Genomic DNA, 25,945 nt, shown 5'->3' with positions numbered 1-25,945 from the left:
GGCATATTGGGGTGCTGAGGGTGGTGAAAGAGCGCCTACTGAATGCTGAGACCGCCAGCCTTCTTCCCTAACCTGGCTTCTCAGAATATATTCCTCAAGATGGGGGAAGAACATTCTCTGGGGAAATGCAACCAGCCCCAGAGAAAAGATCTAATGGGGTGGATGTTGAGGGTTCCCAACAAGATGGCTCAGCCAGCTCAATCTACAGTAAAACCCTGAGTCAAAAAACACTCTCCACGTGTACAAAGCTTCTAATGAACTTTAAATGCCTCGTAGTTAAATATGGGCAGACACTTGAGGATAGCCCTTTAAGTATAAAAGACAGAGACTGAAATGAATAGCAAAAAGGCAACTTGAACAAAATAGTCTATGCTGGAAGAAGAAAAAAGATTATCAGAGAGACAGAAATGGCGATTTCATTTAGCAGAAAGGAGGACATAAGAAACATTAGAATAGACACAAGTCAAACAGAGAACAGAAAATCAACAGAAAAAATAACAAAAATAAGGGTTGGGTTTTTGAAAAAAGAAACAAAATCAACAAACCCTTATCTAAGCTAAGAAAAAAAGAAAGGAGACAAAATTGGAAATCAAAAAGGAAACATTACAATGGATGCTTCATAAATAAAAATAATTTTAAGGGACTATTATGAACAAATTGGACAACCAAGAAGAAATCAATAAATTCCTAGAAACATACAACTTACCAAAACTGAATCGAAAATAGTTGAACTTACAGAAGTATAAAGTAGATGGTGGTTGCCAGCGGCTGGGAAGTGGGGGGAGTGAGGAAGATGTTGGTCACAGGGTACAAAATTCAGTTATGCAAGAGGAGTAAGTTCTGGAGATGTGATGACCTTAGCTGACATACTGTATTGTATATTTGAAATTTCCTAAGAGAGTAGCTCTTAAGTGTTCTCACTAGAAAAAAATAAGTTAACTATGTGAGGTGAGGGATATGCTAATTAGCTTGATTGTGGTGGTCATTTCACAATGTATACATATATCAAGACATCAAGTTGTAAACCTTAACTACATATAATTAATTTGCCAATTATACCTTAATAAAGCTAAAAAAAGAAAATTATCGTAGGGATAAAATAAAATGCTTTGGAACCTATGGTACATATTTTTCACGACCTGTTTAGCCCCACCCAGTGAAGTCGCAAAAAGCTCAGATCCACTTGCTGAGGAGAAGACACTACGCAGACACGTGAGTACTGCCTCCCGAGTGCTGACTGACTTATCAGCTAGGACTCCGGAATAGGTTCTTCTGTGACAGGAAGAAAGTCTAATGAGCCAAGAGATCGGTTGGAATGAATGAGGGCTATGAAAACTGTCCATTAATTAACTCACAATAAAGGTCCTTATTTGGAGAAGAAACATAGAAATGATGAATGCAGAACATATGAGCTCAGCATAACATTCTGGACGATCCACTGCCAATCACAGTTAGAACTCAATATTTGTTGACTGAATAAATGTCACGCGTGGGCCACAAGTGAACAGTCCCAGCTACCAATTCTGGCCTATGTCACTTCCACCCCCTTTCCTCTGTCTGGCGCCGTTACCCTAAGTCGGTCCCTCATAGATCTTGCCTGGAATATGGTAACAGTCTCCTAAACGGTCCTTGCTCAAATCTACCTTCCTCATTGCTACCAGAGAGCTCCTTTTAAAATACAAATTTGGTAATGTCATGCCTCTGTCTAATCCTTCACTGCTTCCCCATATCTCAGAGCATTTGGTCCAATCTTTTTAACATGGCATCTCCATGACCAGGCCCCTGCCTACCTTTAGTCTCATCTCTTTCTGTCTTATACCGCAATTCCCCATTTATATCACAGTATTTCTCATTTGTATGCCTTTGTTCATGTTTTCCTTCCCTCGTATTTCCTCTACTCTCCCTTTCAACTTCCCATATTTGCCTTTTAACTCCTTTAGTTTAGCCATTACCAACTCTAAGAATCTTTCCCAACTCAGCCTTTACGTTAAAGCCCGGTCTGCCTCGGTTCCCTGAATACCTCAGTGTTGACCACCCCCTGTCCTAGAGAACTGCCATCCAGGGAAGGGGCTGGCCCCATCCTAGAGAACTATCATTCAGGGAAGGGCTGGCCCCGTCCTAGAGAACTGCCATCCAGGGAAGGGCTGGCCCTGTCCTAGAGAACTGCCATCCAGGGAAGGGCTGGCCCTGTCCTAGAGAACTGCCATCCAGGGAAGGGCTGGCCCTGTCCTAGAGAACTGCCACCCAGGGAAGGGCTGGCCCTGTCCTAGAGAACTGCCACCCAGGGAAGGGCTGGCCCTGTCCTAGAGAACTGCCATCCAGGGAAGGGCTGGCCCTGTCCTAGAGAACTGCCACCCAGGGAAGGGCTGGCCCTGTCCTAGAGAACTGCCATCCAGGGAAGCAGCTGGCAAGAACTGGCTGAGCTGGCTTCCTCCTTCATTCCATTCAGTCCTCACCTCCCCAGGACGAGGTCCTAATTTCCTCTTCCCTGCCTTGCTTGAGGCAGATTCTTCTATGATTACACATGTTTCAAATGAACCAATAGTGTAAATGAATTTTAAAAATTTATAAGCTTAAAAAATTGTTGACTATGGCGTTTCCTAATAAGAACCAAGCAGAAATAGGTATGTTAATTTAAATAATCTTTTAGATTTTGTAATATCAAAAAATAATAGCCCTGGAGTATTAAACAACTTCTTTAAATGAAAAAAAAAATGTTTCTGTGCCTAAGGCAATTAATTACTCAAAATTTTTTGTGATAATCTTTAGTGTTTACACACACACACACACACACACAGCTGTTAGAAGGCTGTCCAAAGTATACACACACACACAAAAAGTGGCTGAGTTGGTTCATGACGGTTTGTTATCTGATGGGTTACCATGGAAACAAACTCAGACTACTTGGCAACTGAGACAAAAGTCACATTAGTAAATGCTTTCCGTTACATGAGTCATTAATTTCCTATGAGTTTTATATGGTTGCTTAACCACTTTCAAGAAACAAAGCAACAGAATATGATTTGTGTTGATACTGTGGAAAGCCAAGTATTTCTAAGATAAAATGATAAAGTTGCTGATTGTGAAATACATAAGCAGAGGACTTAAAAGAAGATAAATGTTGCTATGGCCACTGTTTATGCTTTGAAAGAGTCCAAGAAAATCCAAAAAGTCTTCAAAAAAATAAAATATAAAATAAAATGAAAACTACGGATCCATGTTTTTGTGACTACTTAGTTACTGTACTAGCAAACTGTATTACTATTCTAAGAATAACTTGCATAGGTATACTCTAGCACATATTTAAAATTATCTATGGCTTGGTAATTTAAGATATTTTAAACTTTTTAGAAATGGTGATTAAAAAAAAAAAACTGCTATGAGGAATGCAAACTGTTTTGCCAGACAACATTACTGCCCGGAGGTGAAGAGCTTCTGTTCAGAGCTAGTCTGTTTAGGTTCAAATCCTGCCTCTGCCAACTGCCACATTCTCTAACCTCCCGCATTTCCGTTTCCTCCTCTGTGAAACAGGGATGCTAACAGTACCTACACTTCATGGGAACTTTGGGAAACCAAGTGACAGTACCTGGCTTATAGTGGATCTCAATAATAAATGTTAGAAGTTACTATCAAGGATATAAACAGTTCTAAGTCCACTTACATTTGCCCTTCAGAGAGAAATAAGGGTTATATTTACAAGTAGACAATTTTCTTCGACATTAATCTATTTTAAAAAGGACTGCTTACTGAGAAAATGAACCTTTTGGAATTGAGGCAAACACAAGTTTTTAAGGCTCCAAAGACAAATTAGCTCTAACTGTGACTTTTAATTACAATCCTAAGGATAAATGGCTTTCACACATCCCAGAGGTATTTTTGGCTTAAGGTCACTGGGTGGACAGCACCATCTACTATCATTCAATGGAAAACATTTGAACACAAGAAGATTTTCTTTCATTCATGCATTTTGCTGATGGTGTTAGACAGTGAGGGAAGGGAAAACCCAGTTTTGGACGTTTTTGAGTTTGAGGAGCCCGAGAGTCCCTCATCTGGAAATGCCCAGCAGACAGACAGAGGCATAGAGACCTAGGACTCAGCGGGGAGCACAGGGATAGACACAAATGTGAACGTCTCTGAGGCCATGGGAATGGATGCGGCCATTCAGGGAGAGTGCGTAGAGCAGGAAGGGAAGAGCGCTGAGTGTGGAACTCTAGGGAACTGGTGAGGTACAGGAGAGGGAGGGAGGCAGGCAAAGGAGACAAAGGATCCACAGAGAATCAAAGGGGATCATGTTATCACGGAAAACCAAGGGAAAAGATTTTTAAGAAGTAAGTTGCTCAACAATATCAAAGTGGGAGAGGGGTCAGGTAAGGTAAAGATTAAAATGAAGTCACTGATAACATTGGTAAGTGTAGTTTCAGTGAAAAGGTGGGGGTAGAAGACAGACTACTATGGGAAACGGAGATAGAGAACACAGACAATTGATTTCAAGTATTTTAGCAATAAAGTGGAGAAAACCAGGGTGGCAGCAGATGGGGATGTGGGGTACGGGGAGGATTTCATCTGAACACGCAAGAGACTTAAGCATGCTTTAGGGCTGATAGGAAAGAATCAATAAAGAGAAGTCAAAAGATTTGACGGGGTGTGAATGATGGTGCCAGAGGGGACCAGCCCCTGAGAATGTCAGAGGGGATGGGATCCAGACAACAGGTGGGGGGATTGGCCTTGGACAAGAGAAGGGGCTCCTCTTGCATCATAAGGAGGGGAAGCAAAAATGACATGTTCTAATGCAGGCAGGGTTGTCAACAGGCCACTTTTCATTGCCCAGACTGTTCTAATGAAAAATTTCATATGAACAACACAGTACACTTGGTATACAAAAGTGTGCTGAATACTTGCTTGTTAATAATCTGCTCTAAATATTACAAAAAATCTTTGTAGCCTCACTCAAGAAGGGTTGCCATTCGTTGACTTAGCAGGTGTCGTAATGAAAAATTTCATTTAAAGTAGGCAAAAGTATGCGCTTTTTTATAGTACCATAATAGGCTAGTTAATAATTTTTATGGGGAAAAATGTATAAACTAAAAATACGAACTTACATTTACCTAAAGAGTCATGAATTAAATTCCCTCATATCTAGACTTAGATCATTCTTTCTATATACTTTTCAATCACATTTCTAAACATTTAATACAAACAATTAGAATACTACAAAAAAGGGAGACTAGTACCCAGTTCAGCTATCAGTTAACATAGTTTTCTATTCATAACTTTTCGGCTTAACGGCCAGTGAAAGGAAAGCAGGATGGTATAATGGAAAAAGCAAAGGACAAAGTCAAGATATTGTTTATTATAAGCTATGTAAGTGACTTTGAACTAGTCATTTACCCTGTCAGGGCCTCAATTTCCTCATCTAGAAACAGCAGTGTTGCACTAGAGCTGCGTAGCATTAAATTTCATGATTCCATGTATCAAAATAAATATTTTTGACAAAAATATTTTATCGTCCTAGAAAAGTAATTTATTTCGCTGCAACTATACATATTTTACATAGCATCACTTCCCTACTTTCCAGAAAGGACAGTAGAGATGAAGAAAACACAATAAAAAATGAAATAATAGGGAAAAAATCCTAATCTAAGAAAAGACCTACTAAAAATTTAATACACATTACAGTATAGTCTAGGATTATTTAATGAAAACTACACAAAACTTCCTAATTTCCATAATGTAAAAATCCTTCAAGAATATAGGAAATGAAAATCAGGTTATGTACATAGGAATGCAAATATGTTCTCTATAACTCTTAAAAACAAAGGGACAAGGGACTCATTTTACAGAACTCAGAAGCTGATGTGAATTATGGATTCTATACCTCGCCCAAACTATGCAGTGTTGAGGTAAAAAAGATATTGTCTCAGATACTCAAGGACAAAACACAACAGAACAAAACAAAACAAACAACTATCACCAAGGTACACTATCTGAGTAAGACACTTGAAGAATCGGGCAAGAACAAGAATGAATTAAGTTAGATCTTAAGAACAATAACAAAAAAGAAGGGCAAGAAACCAAGCGTTACCTGTTCTTTCAAAAATACTTTATTTTTGAACAAAAGGATGTTTCTGTCTTTTCTGAATAATCTAAAAGCATGTGTGAAAATAACAGCTGTAAACAGTTTCTATATCACATATTCAATTAATTTCCAGATCAAGAAACGTATGGCTCCTTTATCTGTAGACTAAAAGCCAAGTTCAACTACATATTCAACCCTCCACGGTCTTCCCCTAACCTCTCAGATTTGATCCCCTGTGATTTACCTTTGCTGTCCCTTCACTAACCTGAATTATCCACTATTCCCTATACAGGCACTATGTCCCCGCACACCTGCCTTCATGCTGTTCTGCCTTCATCCCTTCCATTGGGATGCCCTCCCAGTGCTGCCTATCCTTTACCCACCATCCAGCATCATCCACATGGTATAATGGCACGGGAATAAACTTTGGACTCAGAAGACCTGAGCTCAAGTCTAATTTCAACCCTCAATGATGTTGAACAAATTACTTTCCTCTGTGTTAGTTTCCTCTATTTATGAAATGCTTTGTAGTCAGCTACAAATTGATAAACATATGTTACTTGAATCTATAAAATGGTATAAAAACTTACTTAAGGGGTAGTTTGAAAATGAAATGATATAATATACAGAGGGTGCCAAAAAAAGTATACACATTTTAAGAAAAGAAAACTGTATTAAAATTTTAATAATATATACCGATAACAAAAGATGAATACAAGTCACGTCTGACTTCTGCAATTACAAGAGGTGCTCAAAGTGGTTGCCATCAGCGTCCAGACACTTCTGATTACAGCGAACTACTGCTTGAGCAACGTTGACTAAAGTGTCCACGGTATACATGTTTTTGGCACCCCCGGTATATATCACTGTGTAAACCACAAGGTGTTATGAATCAAGACTTCACTGAAAAGCTTTCTCTATGATACATTTCCCGAGTCCTGGGGTAAAATTATTCTTGCTCCTATAAAATCCTGGGACATTTCATATGCACATTTGAAGTTGCCTTGCAAACGAAAGATTCTGGGAGAAAGAAAAATGAGACTTCAATGAAGTTTTGCTGAGTGTTATGAAAGTACTTTTCACCGGTATAATCACTGAAAGGGAACTGAATCTATGGTATCAGAGGGGGTTTTCTGGTACAGTGACGGGAAGTAGGGAATCCCAAAGAGCATGTACAAGCCACCACGTCCTACCTGGAGGGAGGTACAGATAAGGAGGAACCGACTGCAGAATTTCACATTCTTAACCTTGAGAGCGAAACGAGTGGAATATGACAACATAGCACAAAGAGTATTACAAACTACTGTGAAGATTCTAATTCGCTGTCTTGGTTACCCTTAAAATAATGACAATGTTATAATGACAAGGAAAATCTCATGCAAATAAAGTAAATTGAAATCAAAAGCATGGCAGGCAACACGGTCTTGTGAGCCTACTTTGAATGGATGTCTGGAGAAGAGACTGGAAGAAACCTGTGCAGCAGTGAAAGGATGCGATTATGGGGGATTGTATAGAAAAAGGACTGTACTGAGCATACATGTTGGCATGTTTCCTGAGTGGCACAGATCAGCTATGGTAGCTCCTGCTGACTTTGATCACAGTCAGTGTAAACTGGATGTTTATGTGGCACAAATGCATTACTCCCCATGTCTGATACCTTTCCTCACACAGAACTAAATAAACCCCTGCGGGAGCAGAGTAAGTAGGGGAGTTAGAGAAATTGCAATAAATATTTAAAATAACTTCTCAATTATTTTGTATGCTGGTTTTATACGGGTTACCTTAGCAAAAATAGCTCTCAGATTGCATTTTGTTTTGTATCAGTACTAATTTAGTTTCTCAAATTAGGAAATGGCAAGTACCAATACTGCAATCATTAATTACTGAATTCCTGGTTGCTTCAGGGAGGCTTACACTTTATTAGTACAATGAAAACGTTTACAGTTCTGAACTGTATATAATTACAAATGTGTATTATCTGTATTACTAACTTAATAATTGAATTTATTTTTCTGTATTAGAAATGTGTTAATAGGGGCCGGCCGGTGGCTCAGGCGGTTAGAGCTACGTGCTCCGAACACTGAAGGCTGCTGGTTCGATTCCCACATGGGCCAGTGGGCTCTCAACCACAAGGTTGCCAGTTCAACTCCTCAACTCCTGCAAGGGATGGTGGGCGGCGCCCCCTGCAACTAAGATTGAACACGGCACCTTGAGCTGAGCTGCCGCTGAGCTCCCGGATGGCTCAGTTGGTTGGAGCATGCCCTCTCAACCACAAGGTTGCCGGTTCAACTCCCGCATGGGATGGTGGGCTGTGCCCCCTGCAACTAGCAAGGGCAACTGGACCTGGAGCTGAGCTGCACCCTCCACAACTAAGACTGAAAGGGCAACAACTTGAAGCTGAACAGAACCCTCCACAACTAAGATTGAAAGGACAACAACCTGACTTGGAAAAAAAACTCCTGAAGTACACACTGTTCCCCAATAAAAAAGTCCTGTTCCCCTTCCCCAATAAAATCTTAAAAAAAAAAAAAGAAATGTGTTAATAGAAATTATAAAGGTAATTTATGGTTGCTTATAAAAGGTACTTTAAATTTAACCTGCAGGCAAAATTTTGGAAGCAATTACCTTCTTTTGCAGGGACTATGAATGATTTTTCCTTTTTTCCCCCCTTCTTCCGCCTCCCCCCGACTCGTTCAAGCTGTTGTTTGCAGCCTCCGGGTGCTCAGCCCCGCACCAGGGAGAACTTTGTTCACAATCTTAGCTGTAGAGGGTGCAGCTCACTGGCCCATGTGGGAATCGAACCTGTGACCTGGGTGTTAGGAGCCTGGCACTCCAACCACCGGAGCCACCGGGCCTGCCCTGAATGATCTTTTCTAACTACCTTCCTGAGGCTGTGATTTCTAAAACTGTTTCTGCCTTGTACACAGAGGAAACAGTGATGTCCACAGGAAAGTCCCAGTAAGATATTCATTTGAGCTTTCAGGAAATAATTCCTTAACCATAAGGAATGACCAAAACAGGGAGACCTTGATGTCTAGGATGATACACAAGGTGACACTGTTAAAACTACAATAGCTTATGAGATCCTACATTGGCCTCAAGAGGTAACAACAGAAGACAGAATGTTAGTAACTTCATGTTTAGACATCAGTACTAGAGAATTCCCAGCAATTGCTCTTGAAATGTGGTTGCAGTCTGTGTGAGCAGGAAATATACAATTTTCGGCTAGAAAGCAAATGCCAATAAATGAGTTCACTCTGCTGCTATGCTAGTGATGACTCACTAAAATGAAATGAAGCAAACGTGTAAACTCCAAAATCAGTACTATGGGTACTTCTTCATTTCATTAAGACAAAGCCGTGGGTGTAAGCGAGTTTCTAAGCCACAAAGCTTGGAAATACCATTTGATTAGGAACAGTCTGAGTTCTTCTGAAAGCAGTAAACAGGTTCCAGGACAGGAAAAAGTTTTCTTTAGGACAACAGAAAAACAAACTTTCAATCATGGATTTGTTTTATAATATTTGTATCCCTATTTTCTCTTGCACTTTTCCCTCTCAACCTATAACCATGTTCACATCTCTATCCTAAAAATAAATAACATAAAATAAAATCTTTCTTTGCTCCTGTTTTCCCCCTTTTACCTTATTCTACTTTTCTCCTTCTCTTAATTAACAAACTTACCAAAAGGACAAGTATTCTCAGTGCTTCTGCTACTTCTGTTCACTCCCTAACCGCTTGAAACCTATGACTCAAATGAAACCACGGGACAGCCACGTGCAAAAGAATGAAAGTGGACCATTACCTTACACCATACACAAAAATGAACTCAAAACGGATTAATGACTTGCATGTAAGTACTGAAGCCATAAAACTCCCAGAAGAAAACATAGGCTTCTTGGTATCAGTCTTGGTGATGGTTTTTTGGATTTGACACCAAAAGAAAAGACAACAAAAGAAAAAGTGGGACTACATCCAATTAAAAAGCTTCTGCACAGCAAAGGAAACCATCAGAAAAATGAAAAGGCAACCTACCAAAAGGGAGAAAATATTTGCAAATCCTTTATCTGATAGAGGTTAATATCCAAAATACATATATAAAGAACTCATACAACTCAATAGCAAAAGATCAAACAATCCGATTAAATATTGGGCAAAAGATCTGAGTAGACATTTTCCCAAAGAAGACATACAGGTGGCCAACGGGTACATGAGAAGATGCTCAACATCACTGATCAATAGGGAAATGCGAATCAAAGCATGAGATACCACCTCACACCTATTAGAATGGTTATTATCAGAAAGACAAGAAATAACAAGTGTTGGAGAGGCTGTGGAAAAAAGGGAACCCTGTGCACTGTTACTGGGAATGTAAATTGGTGCAGTCACTATGGAAATAACTACCATATCAGCCAGCAATTCCACTTCTGGGTATTTATCCAAAAAATACAAAAACATTAATTGCTTGAAAAGATATACGTGTATGCACCCATATTTTCATTGCAGTATTATTTACGATAGCCAAGATATGGAAACAACCTAAGTGTTTTATCCATGGATGAATGGATATTGAAAAAAGAAAACACGCACGCACGCGCACACACACACACACACACACACACACACAAAATGTAGTATTATTCAGCCATAAAGAAGGAAATCTTGCTATTTGTGACAACATGGATAGACCATGAAGGCATTTCACTAAGTGAAATAAGTCAGACAGAGAAAGACAAAAACAGTATGATTTCACTTACCATGTTTCCCAGAAAATAAGACCTAGCCGGACCATCAGCTCTAATGCGTCTTTTGGAGCAAAAATTAATATAAGACCCGGTCTTATATTATATTATAAAGATCCAGTCTTATATTATAGTAAAATAAGACCGGGTCTTATATTAATTTTTGCTCCAAAAGACACATTAGAGCTGATGGTCCAGGTAGGTCTTATTTTTGGGGAAACACAGTATGATCTATACACTTGTTTTATAACTCATGTTCATTGTAAAATATACAGAGAAGAGAATAAACATGAAGGAAAATAATTTCATAAAATAAAAAAGTGAAAAATAACAGAAATGGTTCAATTGCCTAGAATAGTTCTGGCATTATAGCAGACATTCAAAAGATACTTGTTAAAGGAAAGAATGAACTGTTCTGTATAGAAAATTGTCCAAGGAATTAATTAGATTGGCTTAATGGCTTAATGGAGTTTTGTCAGTAAACACTTTTCATAATAAAACAGCTTTATTGAGATATAATTCACATATTACACAATTCACCCATTTAAAATGTACAATTCAATGGTTTTCAGTATATTTAGTGTGAAACCACCCCCACAATTTTAGAGTACTTTGACCACCTTCAAAACCTCATACCCATTAGTAGTCCACTAATCTACTTTCTGTCTCTACAGATTTTGCTTATTTTGAACATTTCACATAAACTGAATCCTACATGGGGTCTTTTGTGACTGGCTTCTTTGACTTAGCATGATGTTTTCAAGTTTCACCTATGTTGTAGCATATAGCAGGACTTCATTTCTTTTTATTGCTGAATAATATTCTATTGCAGATTCCCACATTTTATTTATCCGTGCATCAGTTGACAGACATTGAGTTTGTTTCGATTTTTTGGATACTATGAATAATGCTGCTATGAAAATTCACGTACGAGTTTTTGTGTTGACATATTTCTCTTGGGTATATTAGTGGAACTGCCACATCATGCGGTAATTCTGTTTAATATCTGAGGAATTATGAGTCTGTTTTTCAAAGGGGTTACACTAGAAAATGCCTTCTTGATGAAGATTCAGTAATGATGTACCACTCTTTAAAATAAGTTCTTTTTAACAATAAACACAAGTCAAAATGTTATTAGAGTCAAAATGTCAGAAATTCTACCATACAATTGCCCTCCTACTGGTTAAATCCTACTAATCTTTCAAAGTTTATCTCACATGCCAGCTCTTCTAAGGAGTCTTCCCTACTTTCTCAGTCAGAATTAATAGTTCCCTTCTTCCTTTGAACTGCCATACAATTTTCTTTGTACATAAACTGTAGCCTTTGTCACTCACTCTGTCCTCTATTGTATTTAACAATATATGTATCAGTATCACCCACTAAACCGCAGGTTCCTTGATGCTAAAAATTATATTTTATACCTATGTTTACAGTAATGATTATTAAGAAGAATGTATCATTCCTCTTGAGAGCTCATGCAAAAGATGAAAGTAAACATCATAGATAGTATTTTCACAGGACAAACTTATCTGCAAGGTAATATACTTAATAGAAGATAAACTTGAAATATTATCAATAAATGCTGATATTTGTTGATGAGCAACAAATAAGATTATCTCAAGACTTATACAACAAAGCAAACACAATGGCTTAGCTGAGCAGAAACACGAGAAAGGAAAAAAAGGGAGTTTTTCTAAACCTGTTAAATAGAAATGTTAAATATAAGCCTACATGTCTATATTTCATTAAATCCTATTAGTTACGGACACCTCAACGCTACTGCAGAAAATTCATGGCAAAATATCCTTAAATTACAAAGTTTAGAAAGGAGAAAACTTTCTTTTTAATACTAATCCACTTTACTTGAAAATACTAACATGTAAATAATTGGCTTGGCCTCATAAAAATTTGGGGGGGCTGAGATATTTATTCATTCATTCACCACAAATTGTGGTGAAGTACACATAACATAAAATTTACTACATTAACCATTTTTAAATGTACAGTTCGGTAGTCTTAAGTACATTTATATTGTTGTGCACCAAATCTCAAGAATTTTTTTCTGTGAAACTGAAACTGTACCCATTAAACAACTCCCCATTCCTCCCTCCCCCAGCCCCTGGCAAACACCATTCTCTTTTCTGTCCCTGTGACTTTGACTACTCTAGTTACCTCACGTAAGTGGACTCATACAGTGAACGGTAGGTGAATGGATCAACGGTGGTACATTCAGACAACTGAATGCTATTTAGCGCTAACAAGAAATGAGCTATCAAGCCGTGAAGACATGGAGGAATCTTAAATGCATATCACTAAGTGAAAGAAGCCAATCTGAATAAGGCTACATACTGTATGATTCCAGTCGTGTGACATTCTGGAAAAGGCAATTCTATGCAGCCAGTGAAAAGATCAGTGGCTGCCTGGGGTTGGGGGGAGGGAGGGATAAATAGGTGGCATACAGAAGATTTTCAGAGCCCTGAAATTATTTTGTATGATACTAAAATGGCAGGCACATGTCATTGTACATTTGTTGAAGCCCGTGGGATATACAGCACCAAGAGTGAACCCGGATGCAAACCACGGACTGTGGGTGATAACGTGTCAATGCAGGTTCATCAGTTGTAACAAACATATGGCTCTGGTGTGGGATACTGACACTGGGGAGACTGTGAGGGCAGGGGCTATGTAGGAACTCTGCACTTCCACTCCACTTTATTACAAACCTAATACTGCTCGAAAAATAAAGTCCATTAAAAAGAGAAAGAGGGTGGACAGAAGTGCCCTCAGAGAATTCATGGAAGGAATGAGAGAAATGAAGTGGAGAATAAGGTGCATGGCAGCCAAGATAGTCAAGTTTCAGGGAACAGGTAATTATTACAGAATTTCAAATCGAGCACAAATGAGAAAATACTGACTAGATACGCCAGTTAGAAATGGCTGATGGTGTCAGCAAGGACAGTGAAAAAGAAGTCAGAGTATGGGGGTGAGGGCAGAGGTGGGATGCCTAAGAGACAAAATGTAGCTTATTTTTTTCATGAAATTTGGATCAGGATTGTACAGAGAGAGGAGAGGAAAATTAGATGGAGAAGGGATCCAGGATAGAGGGAAATGGGTTGGCACTGAACAGGAAGGATAATATTTTGTCTTCTGAGAGTGAAAAGGGTAGTGAGGAAGAAGATTAGTTTGTAAGCAGGGGGTTTGTGAGAGGAAGACAGAGACAGGCTGGCAAGGCCTCTTAGGAGGTGAAAGGTAAGGCGTAACATGACCTCATTCCTGCACTTCCACAGTCGCAGCTGGAGAAACTGTCTTGTATGACCTAGGCCTTAGGTATGACACTAAATCATTTTATAGCCACACTGGAAATCTCAAGGTCACTCAGTTCTATGTACACCTCTCATCTCTGTAATCTACAGAAAAAGACAAAAATGCAAGTCCTGGTCACCTATTCTCCCTAAATCCCTAGTCTGCTCTCTCCTACTGTTCTCTTCTTCCTCGTTCTGATTCATTCTTCTATTGCTGCTCTCTCTCAACTCATTCCACCGTACTGTCACCTGAACCCTGCTTCACGGTTAAACACACTCTTACATTTGTCACCTCTTCACTTAACCCTGCTCATTCCTAACCGAAACCGGGCTATTTCATGAGGACACTACTTATATTGAAGCCGTGTAGGGTCGATGATGTTTATTCTCCACCCGCATCTCCCACAGGAGGCCACGCTACTAGCTAGCATTTTCTTAACTTCCCAATGCCACTTATGGGCTGTAACTCTTCTATTTACAAGCTGAAGGCTCACAATATCTGGCTATGTCACACGCTTCTCCTATCTAATGTCACACTGAAGTACCTGTTTTTCTCTCTGGCTCCCTCTCTTTTCACCCCAGCATCTGCAATCACACGGGCTATTTTAAACCATGCAAATAACCTAACACCCTAGACTCTGTCCCAAGCTATGTTCACACCACATCAGTTAACACCCACACTCTGGACTTCACCACCTCTCTGGACTGCTCTGAGGGGATCCCAAGCCTCCATACCCCACCGAATGTGTCACAGCCTCATTCCTTCCATACCTACCTTCCTTCACAATCACTGAGGCCTTCATCTTCCAATCATTCCATTCTATACTTTCCTGATTTATCTTCCTGGCCACGGTTTCTCTTTATGATGTACGGACCCCATGACTGAGTTCTTAAATTCCTTTCTCACCAATACTTAATTCCCCTGTCTGATTGGCCTTTCCACATACCTACAAACTTCTAAACCTGAATCAATCCTACCACCCATTTTCTCCTATGTCAAACCTATGAGCATGGCTGGAGAAAAATGCACAAACACGCACACTGCCATCACTACAATTTACATTTTAAATTTCAGTGGGGCCTTTCGGACTTGTCTTTCGTTACCTTCCTCTTCCATTCCTTATATAGAAGCTTTTCTGATCTTTTGTCAGTATCCTCACGTCCTCCCATTCCTTATACACAAGGTCTGACAATTAAGTTCGCGAACTTGTTGCAACGCTGTTGCTAACCTTTTTTGATATCAGAGGGATTATTCATTATGAATTTGTACCAATTGGACCAACAGTTAGCCAAGTTTACTATTTGGAAGTGCTGCAAAGGCTGCGTGAAAAAGACGAAAACGACCTGAACTTTTCGCCAACAATTCATGGCTCTTGCATCACGACAATGCACCAGCTCACAATGCACTGTCTGTGAGGGAGTTTTTAGCCAGTAAACAAATAACTGTATTGGAACACCCTCCCTACTCACCTGATCTGGCCCCCGATGACTTCTTTCTTTACCACAAGAAAAAAAAAAATATTGAAAGGAAGACATATTGATGACATTCAGGACATCAAGGGTAATACGATGACAGCTCTGATGGCCATTCCAGAAAAAGAGTTCCCAAATTGCTCTGAAGGATGGACTAGGCATTGGCATTGGTGCATAGCTTCCCAAGGGGAGTACTTCGAAGGTGACCGTAGTGATATTCAGCAATGAGGCAGGTAGCACTTTTTCTAGGGGGAGTTCGCGAACTTAATTGTCTGAGCTTTATAGAAGCTTTTCTGATCTTTTCCAGTATCCTCACGCCCCTTACTCCACCCTCCTTGGGTGCTGCTGAGAAAGCTAAGGTCACCAGATGAGAATTCTCTTAAATGTCAGCCCTAAGCCAACCAACTAACTGCGCCAGCCACTCCCCTGCGTCTGCCTCCCGAGGCCCTACAGCATCAAAGCAAGTCCAGTCTCCTTGTAATGATCCTTCTCTCCCCCTCCCTTTATGTGGCAACAGCATTTTCTCATACTGGCTATTCTTTATATTTGCTACTTATTAGTGATTTTTTTTCATCTTAAAAAGTCAAGTTAGGGCAGCCGGATGGTTCAGTTGGTTAGAGCACGTGCTCTGAACAACAAGGTTGCGGGTTCGATTCCCACATGGGCCAGTGAGCTGCGCCCTCCATAACTAGATTGAAGGACAACGGCTGATGGGTCCTGGAAAAATACACTGTTCCCCAATATTCTGCAGTAAAAAAAAGGTCAAGTTAATGTACTGAAGGGCAAGTTGAACACTCATAATACCCGCCCTCCCACCCTCCGTCCTCCACACACACTGTTCCTTACCACTGTGTGTACTGCTTCTTCTCCACTCTATTTCCTTCTCCAGCTAGACTTTTGTTAAAACCTTGCTGAAGAATTCTCTTCCATGACACTTCCCCTGACCACCTCTGCACCAAAAAAAGTTAAATACTTCTTCCTACCTTTTCTTATATTTATTTTTACTAAATTTTACAATGCATGGAAATTTTTCAGAAAGGTGACTTGAAATGACTGGCAGGAACAAGAACGACAGGAATTGAGTGAGAGGTGAAATCATAGTGGGACAGTGCGGAAAGAGTTCATCCATTCAACAAATAACCAACATCTCTTAAGCACAAGTACGTGTAGCGAGTGTTGGCGGGAAGAAGTGGGCGGGTTGTAGGTCGGAACAGGTGCAGGCATACAGGTGATGAAACAGTTGATCTGGGTCTTGAAGAACGGTTGGAATTTGAATCACCTGAAGGAATGGTGAAGAGGAGGGAAAAGGAAAGAGGATCAAGAGATGGAGATGCACACACTTTTGGCTACTATAAGCTGACCAATCTTGGCTAAAACAGGAGGTTCAGGAAGAGCAGTATTAGAAAATAAAATTGAAAGCTTAATCATAGAGTCCTGGAATTAGAAAAGGCCCTAAGAATCACCTAGGTCACCCAGCTTTCAAATGAAGAATAACATTCTCGACAAATGGTCAAGGTATTGAGGTAGCATATATACCACTGTACGCTTCTAAATGTTATACTGAATACTGTTATATAAGTTATACTAAGTGTTATAGCTACCGTGTTTCCTTGAAAATAAGACCTAGCTGGACCATCAGCTCTAATGAGTCTTTTGGAACAAAAATTAATACAAAACCTGGTCTTATGCTAATATAAGACCGAATCTTATATAAGACTGGGTATAATATAATATAATATAATATAATATAATATAATATAATATAATACCAGGTCTTATATTAATTTTTGCTCCAAAAGACTTAGCTGAGGGTCTGGCTAGGTCTTCTTTTCGGGGAAACACGGTATGTTATACACGATAGAAACATGCCTTCTGGTCCTAGTTCTATCCTCTGATGTCCCCAGCATGAGTCTATTCCCTCCTTAGGGGACAGTCTTTAAAATAGCTTTCATTTATTGATGTGTGACCTTGAACAAATTATGTCGCTTTTCTGAGGATCAACTTTTTCATTTTTAAAAGAGACATGTGGCAAAGGCTAATTAACTGTTCCGTGGTATTTGTCCTCCCCTTCTCTTTATTGTAATTGATTCTTTTACTGGGCACATGGAATACATTCCCCCAGGAAACACTACTTTTCTCAATCTTCCTTGGGGCTTGATGGGGCCTATGCTTAAATTCTGGTCAATGGGCTGTGAGCAAATGGGACCTCCCTTTCCTCCTTCCCAGGGGCTGGAATTCGGATGCAGGGTGAGCCAACTTAGTCCCTGTGGATGAGAACAATACCCTTGGCACGACAGAGTAACAAGATAAAAAGTCAGGGCTTCCAACTACTTGCCAGCGCATAGCCATTACATCAGCTGGGGCTTTACACAAGAGAGTAATACCTTCTGTCCTGTTTAAGCCACTTGTTATTATTATTATTATTTTTTGTAATATATGTCTTACAGCACCTGATACCCAATAGGAAGTAACACTTCTATCAAAGGAATTTTGTAAGAATTAAATAAAATTAGAACTACAAAATATACATAAGTTCATTTTTTACTGTTTGAAGACCATCATCTCTCGAGACTGACCCCAGACCCTGTTATTGACATAATTCAAGATTAACATATTTCCCTGGATCTCTATCTGATAATACCCCACAAAGGCTGACACCTCAAACTGAATATAAATTCTCTGTAAGCTTTGTCATAGAACAGAATACATTCCCCCTCTGACTTCCCTATATATTTAATTGGGGGATTTCTATGCATTTGTCACCCTTAGCAAAGCTACAACAGACCCTGTCTCCAAATATCTGCATTCTTTCAACAAATATTTATAAACCACCTGCTGTGCAGGCTTAGTGATGTCTTAGTGAATACTAACTTACTGGTGCAAAATGGCATTAATAATATTTTTACAAGGTACAACTGCCCATTAATGAGACTGAATTTTGAGGACCTACTGCTGGAAAGTCATATCTTGAAGAAGAAGTACATGCATGACTACTATGTTTCTTCTTTTTCACACACAATAACCTTGGGGCAAATCCAAAGGGGCCAGGTCTCATGACCTGTTTAGTGTCACATGCTGGAACCAGTTTTCTGAGACTGACATTCAGAAAAACTCATGCTACTTTTTTATCTACTATCTTGTTAAAACATAAAAATGAGAACATAGGGCTGGACTGGTGGCTCAGGCGGTTAGAGCTCCGTGCTCCTAACTCCGAAGGCTGCCGGTTCGATTCCCACATGGGCCAGTGGGCTCTCAACCACAAGGTTGCCAGTTCAATTCCTTGAGTCCCGCAAGGGATGGTGGGTTCCACCCCCTGCAACTAAGATTGAACACAGCACCTTGAGCTGAGCTGCCTCCTTGATGGCTCAGTTGGTTAGAGCGTGTCCTCTCAACCACAAGGCTGCCAGTTCGACTCCCGCAAGGGATGGTGGGCTGTGCCCTCTGCAAGTAGAAACTGGACCTGGAGCTGAGCTGCACCCTCCACAACTAGGACTGAAAGGACAACAACTTGAAGCTGAACAGCACCCTCCACAACTAAGACTAAAAGGACAACAACTTGACTTGGAAAAAAAGTCCTGGAAGTACACACTGTTCCCCAATAAAGTCCTGTTCCCCTTCCCCAATAAAATCTTTAAAAAAAAAAAAATGAGAGCACATATAACAAAATTGGAGAGGCAGCAGAGTTTAGTGATTAATAGTGTACGCTGGGCCTGGATCGGCTCGTCGCTCTGGCGCTGACCAGCTGTGCAACCTTCAGCACCTCTTTGCGCTTGTTTCCTCACGTAAAAAAGGAGAACAATAAACAGTAGCAGTAACAGTAATAACGTAGTAATAGTACCTTCCTCCTAGGGTTCATTTGAGGATGTAAAGGTTTAGAAAAGTTCCTGGCACATGGTGGAGTGCTCAATAAACGTTAGCTACCATTATTACACCGATTATAATACTGTGAAGAGATGACACCATTTCTGGTCAGGGTATAAAGAATTCTGTGCTATATGGACAAACGGCATTTTCTAATAGTGGTTATTCTTTATATTTACTACTTATTAGTGATTTTTTTCCATCTTAAAAAGTCAATTTAATGTACTGCAGAGCACGTTGATACTATATTTCAAAAGCCTTAAAAATCTGCAAGCCCTTTGTCTCAATTCCATTTCTAAGCGTTAGTCCTTAATAAATAATAATGAATGTGCCTAAAATTTGGCTATAAAGATGCTTGTTGTAGTGTGTTTATAAAAGTATCAATAAAAAAGAAAGCAAAGAAGAAAGACTATTACAAAAGAGGCTTGATTCAATAACCTATGGAAATCCATAAAATGGAATGGTATGCATCTATTAAAAACAATTTTGTAATGGAATATTTAATGATATGGGAAGATACGTCAAGGGAAAACACATTCAATTACAGTGTGATCCCACTTTGGATTAAAAACAGTAGGGGTGTGTGTGTGTGTGTGTGTGTACATGGATTAATAAAGACTCCTAGGTTATAGACAACAAAAAATAACAGTGATTATCTCTAGTTGGTTCATTTCTACGTAATTTTTGTTCTTTTTGCTTTTCTATAAGTTTCCCATATGAATCTATATTACTTTTAAATAAGGAAAAAGGTTACTAAAAGGAAGTACACAATGTGCAGTGAACTGAAATCTTGAGAACATTAAGGCATTCTCTGGCCAAAGACAAGAAATCCCTTTGGCTTGTTTACAAAGTAAAAGATCCAGTACACAGATGTGTTCATTACTTTCCGGACACTCCCTGAATTCACATGGTTTTCTTCCACAGGCCCATGTGAAACTTAGTATTTAGCTATAGGAATCGAAAAAGATGAACAACACAAGGCAAATTTAGGAATCCTAAAAAATACAGGAAAACATTCTTATTCCTTTTGTTAAAGCAAATCAGAAACTAAACCTATTTTGACAGTCTTAATGAACCTCAAACGTGATTCAGATGCTTTTACAAAGGAAAGGTGCTCTGAAAGATTTAAATAATGTAACATTCTGTCTTTGAAAGGTCTTCAAAAATATTTTAGTGAGGTGGCTGGTTAGCTCAGTTGGTTAGAGCGCGGTGCTAACACCACCAAGGTTGCTGGTTCGATCCCTGCATGGGCCACTGTGAGCTGCGCCCTCCTTAAAAAAAAAAAAGTGTGTGTGTGTGTATATATATATATATATATACTCATACTCATACATATAATATAAAATTAGGCAATAATTTAGCTTCAGTTTACTATAATCGTACAATGTACAATGCATTTTTGACTATGGTATGTAAAATTTGACCATTTTAATAACATTTATTACAAATAAATACCTTTTAGTCTTTATATTTTTTATAACCCCTTCACTGGACATACCTTCCCAGGAAAAACTGAATCCTTCTAAAATTAATTTGCATTAATAACCTGTAAAGGGGCAAAATGGTATAAGAAAATTCCAGATGAAATGTTCGGTGCGCAGGCTGACTTATAATAGACTAGAATCTAAGAAATACACACTCTATATGTCTTCAACTGCTTATCAGGCTCCCTGTCACCTAAATGTCGTACGTTAACATACAACTTACAGCCTCATATCCTCCCTCATGATATACTACACTCCCCTTAACAAAACAAAACAAAGATTCTTCTTGACTTCTTTACTGTCATATATCATCAAGGCATTAGTCATATCATTATCATTTCATCAGTCACTTACATGAGAGACCTCCAAGTTCAGGTTCGTATTAGCTCCTGCCTGGCTTATTTTAATAGACTCCTAATGTCTCTCCCCATTTCTAATCTAACCCCACTTGAATCCAAAGGGCATCAGCCCACCAGCCAGCTTAAATACCACTTTAATCACATTACAATTTACTGCGAGCATCGTAGATTAACTCTTATGCTATGAGCAGTGGAAGGGGAACCCTTTATGAAGGTATCCCAAGTCTTTATCTTCTGCTTCTGTTCAATGTGAACTCTCTCCACAATCAGGCTGATCTCACCAACTCCTACTGATGACTTTCCAGCTCTCCGCCCACCCTGGCTTCCTGGTTAAAGTAAGGATGCCGCTCACATGAGCACCTGAAAAACTACTAAAAAGGTTTTCAGTGACCATTACAGCTGTAATTAAACTCTTCACCTTCAGAATTTCAACAACACTCGCATATTGTCTGACCCATTGATTAGGCACCAAATCATAATGTCTCTTACTGTCAAGCTATTATACATCTATGACCTAAGTTAATTAAGAAGAAGTAATTCCCTTATGGTCCTTTATATTAGTTGTACCTCTCATAGCCCCTGACAGACAGCTACAAACCAGGTAAATCCTCAATATTTGGTGAACAATGATTTAGCTGCATCTAAGTTTTTGTACAAAGCCAAATATATTTATAATTTGCCATGTACCTCTAAGGCTTTTCTCTAACAAAATGAATTCTTATTTTATGGGTTCATGCACTGGGGGGGTCCCCAAGACCGCCGCCAGGTTCAGTGATCCATCAGGAGGACTCACAGGACTCAGCATATAGTCGTGCTCATGTCTAAGATTTATTCCAGTGAAAGGATACAAAGTGGAATCAGCTAAGGGAAAAGGAACATGGGGCAAAGTCCTGAGAAACCAAGTGCAAGCTTCCAAGAGTCCTCGCCCAGTGGAGTCACCCAGAGCACAATTTCTCCGGCATCAAATTGTGACAACACATGGCGTCTATCAAGGAAGCTTGTTGGAGACACAGTGCATAAGGTTTTTTTAAGGGCTGGTCAATTCCAGACTCCCAGAAAGTATTCACCATAAGTCACCTTGTTTGTAGTGTGTTTTCAGGGGGCACAGTGAGCCACTCTGAAGTTTTATATCGGTGTAGGGAGCTATTGACTATTCAAATTCTCAGCTGCCAGCAAAAACACTGTAAGCAGGCCTTTCTAAGAAAAGCACTCTTGGGCCTGCTATGCTAAATCTTTTCGATGTATTTCATTTCGTATTTTTATGGGAGAAATGTTACAGTGTTCACTATGTTTGATTTATAAGAGGCACATAAAGTGATTTTTTTAAAATATTAAAATCTAGCATTTAATTAGAGATGCATTGCCTAGACTGGCACCCAAGAATTAAAAGTTATACAATTTTTAAATAATTCACATCCTTTAGGTATTTCAGGTTTTCTTTCTTTTTTTTTTCCTTGTAAAATGAGGTATCTTTTTCAAAACAAACTTTCACAGATGTCAGGATGAGGAATTAAGAAAAATATCTAAAAGAAATGAACCCTCTCAGACAAGTTCCTTGTCTGCTCTTAGTTTGTATTTTATAGATGGAAGCTTTGAGAGGCTAAGTAATCCACCCAGGTTTACCAGGTGAGCTAGGATTTAGGCTCAGATCCACCTCATTCCAAATCTATGGTCTTGGTTTATACCAACTACCTCCAGCTCTTTATTATGAATCATTTCCCTCCAAACTATATGATATATATATATATATATATATATATATGTATATGTAAATATTTTTTTGGTTATACAGAGCACTATGACTTTGATCAAAGTCAAATTTTAGTTGGATCAGAACAGGCTAAGTTTAACCCAGGATACTCTGCTTTTTCCTGTCCAACCCTTGCAAATTACAAATCGAGCTATACCCTTTATCTGGCATCAATCTGTTCGAAATTAGACAGACCTGGTATCAGAATCTTGGCATTTCACTTACCAGATGTGGGGACCTTGGGAAAGTTGGTTATATTTTCTGAGTCTCAGTTTATTGATCCACAAAATGGGAATTCCTACCTCAAAAGTTTGCTGTGAGAAATAAATAAGATACTATATTTAAAGGACCCAGCCTATACATATTTGCTGAATAAATGATTGTCTGCAACACTGGAATAACTGACTGAGGAGAAAGCCAAATCAATAATCTGAGGGAGAAAGGAGATGGTAGAGAAGTACCCTGGCCACCAGGTGTCACCACTGGCCCAGAAGAGCTGGTGTGACTGCTAAAAGTGGCAGTAGGACCCTGCAGCAAAACCATACTGGCTCAGGGTAAGGCTCACTTGCACCTCAAGAATTGGCTTTGGCTTTTCAACACCCTAACAGCTGGTACAATATTTGTCGCACCATTCTAAGTTACATTGTTCTCTTATCTGTGTTAAAAATGATTGTAGTGTATTCTTCAGTAGTTGAATGTTTTCCAACTAGTACACGCTATTGTTCTGAATAATTAGTGCCTACTGAATGTGTTTAAAAGTCACTAATGAAACAAGGCATTAATAGGGACTCAAAAAAAAGAAAAAAAAAGGATTGTAGTATAATTCATTAGCTGAATAGCCACAGAAGATTTGTAACCACAGTTTAATTTTAAAAACCATCCTCTGCTGACAGTATTTTAATTCTGAGAACCAACAGTGCTTCCTACATATTTGGCTTCAGCCAACTGGACATTACAATTTCTGGTTTCTACAGGCTTCAATCTTGCCCCAATTTTCTGGCCCCAATTCCACAACCCACTGACATTTTTTCCGATACATTATTAATAGGAATGATAGATAGAAGGAAAGCAGAATATTTTTAGGATAAAAATAAAGTCTATGAACAGTAGACTTTATTTTAGTAGTAAATTTAGGCAAAAGAAGCTTTTAACCTTTTCCCTTGATCTCAGGAACTTCAAGGTTGGTTTTTTAAAATGCTGTAAAATTTCTATTTTCTTAAGGAACACTTTAGGGTAAATCTGTCAACCTGCGAATGGCCCTGAAATGACTCCAGGATCATTACTACTCCTGACTTCATTCTGCAACCTGCCAACGACTCTCCCAGAGTGCCGAGGGGCTCATCAAAATGAGGGAAGGATCTGGGTTCTCCTTCGGGCTGGTTCTAAGTTCCCCACACTCAGAGCTACTAGTGGCCACTTCAAGATGGGTAGTTCAGTGAGGGTTAGCCCAGAATTGGAGACGCAGCTTTCTGATGAATCACAGACTGTTGTCCCATCTGCCAGGGAACACTTGAGTCAAGTCAAGCCCGACAGGCCTACCCCTGGGCTCCTGAGTCCCTGAGGAACCAACAAGGGAGAAGGCATTAGGCTAAGCACAGGCTTCTCTTGGATTCAAGCAGTTTGGGGCATTTTTGTTATTGTTTTAACAACAGCCCAAGTTCCACTTGGCGCTTCACAAATATGGAAACGTCTTCAGGAGAAGCCAGAAGCATCCTCTCCGTTCTGGCCACTGCTCCCATTCCTAGAGAATTTAGGAGGGAAGAGCAGACAGCAGGAACCATTTGGAATCAGGGGAGCAGGAGCCCAGCCCAGTCCAGATGCAACCATCTGCGGAGCACTTTGTGCAGATCAATACGTTCCTGCCCGATATCAAACTGGTCCCTAGAGAAAGGAGCTCACGAGGCTGGCCGCCCTCCTGGAGCCAACGGCCAAGGAAAGAGACGCTGCCCACAAACCAGCCCCTGCGGGCAGGCGCGGGCACAGCGGCCGGGGCGGCGCGGCGCGTTACCTGGGGGACTCGGCGGTGAAGCTGCCGCCGTCCAGCAGCCGCATCTTGCAGAAGAGGACCCCATTGACGAAGGGCACCGAGGAGAGCTCCTCGAGCTCGAAGTCCACCTTAAACTTAAACTTCTTCTTCTTCATCATCATGAGGGCCAGACGCCGGCGAGCGGGGTGCGGGGGCGGCCCGAGGGGGCGCGCGGACCGCCGCTGCCTCAGCTCGGCCGAGCTCCGGGCCCGCCTCGCCCCATAGCCAGGGCCGCGAGCTGCGCGCAGGGGCGCGGCCGGGGGGCGCCGCGGGCGGGCCGGGGACTGGGCCGCCGCCTCTCGCCGCAGCCCGGGCCGGAGCGCGGCGGCGGCCGCGGCGCGGGAGCGGTTGTGCTGCAGCTCGCCTGGGCGGTGGGCGCCCTTTCGGTGCGCAGCTCGCCGCCGCTGCCGCCCGTCTGAGAGCGTGGAGAAGCGACGCTCCGAGAACCGCCGCGGCTGCCGCCGCCTCAGCCACGGGTCCCCCAAGCGCCCCCAGCGGCGGCGGCCAGCAGCGCACCGCCGGGCGGAAGCGGGAAGGCGGGCGAGGAAATTCAGGGCGGGCGGGCGCTCCGCCGGGAAGCCGACCCGCGACGGCAGTTACGGCGTCACGGCCCTCGGGTTAAAAAAAGACAAACTCAACCAAAAAGGGAGCTTCCTTCTCCCGCTTCCTCTCGTCTCGGTCTTTCAGTTTTTGCTCCGTCTCCTTTCTCCCCTCCCCCCTCCAGCGGGGATTTCCCCCTTGGGATTGAGAATCTTGGGTGAATAGAGCTAATCAGAATCTTCACGACGTTGTTGTTTCATCCAATTGAAATCCTAAAACTAAAATTTCCTTTAGGTTCTCTAAATTCATGAGCCTTCTAGTATAAAATGAGGTAG

General features: G+C 40.6%; 1 protein-coding gene and 1 non-coding gene across 3 annotated transcripts in view; one reads left to right on the top strand and one right to left on the bottom strand.

Moving 5' to 3' along the window:
- EEIG2 (EEIG family member 2) overlaps nucleotides 1-25,561 on the bottom strand; it is a 68,365-nt gene extending 42,804 nt beyond the window's left edge. The window contains exon 1 of one of the 2 annotated variants that reach the window (XM_074318373.1): nucleotides 25,053-25,561. In XM_074318373.1, coding sequence (XP_074174474.1) covers nucleotides 25,053-25,192 — 140 coding nt within the window. In that variant the 5' untranslated portion in view covers nucleotides 25,193-25,561. The remainder of the gene's footprint in view (nucleotides 1-25,052) is intronic. The other variant, XM_019746515.2, reaches the window with a different exon arrangement.
- TRNAV-AAC (transfer RNA valine (anticodon AAC)) lies at nucleotides 20,632-20,705 on the top strand. The gene has a single exon. It is a non-coding gene; the product is annotated as a tRNA-Val (tRNA).
- Nucleotides 25,562-25,945: the final 384 nt, after the last annotated feature.

Source organism: Rhinolophus sinicus, linkage group LG14, assembly GCF_036562045.2.
Source record: "Rhinolophus sinicus isolate RSC01 linkage group LG14, ASM3656204v1, whole genome shotgun sequence".
In the NCBI taxonomy this organism is placed as follows: domain Eukaryota; kingdom Metazoa; phylum Chordata; class Mammalia; order Chiroptera; family Rhinolophidae; genus Rhinolophus; species Rhinolophus sinicus.
The sequence above is the reverse complement of the archived record's forward strand: the minus strand, read 5'-3'. Positions and strand labels throughout refer to the sequence as shown.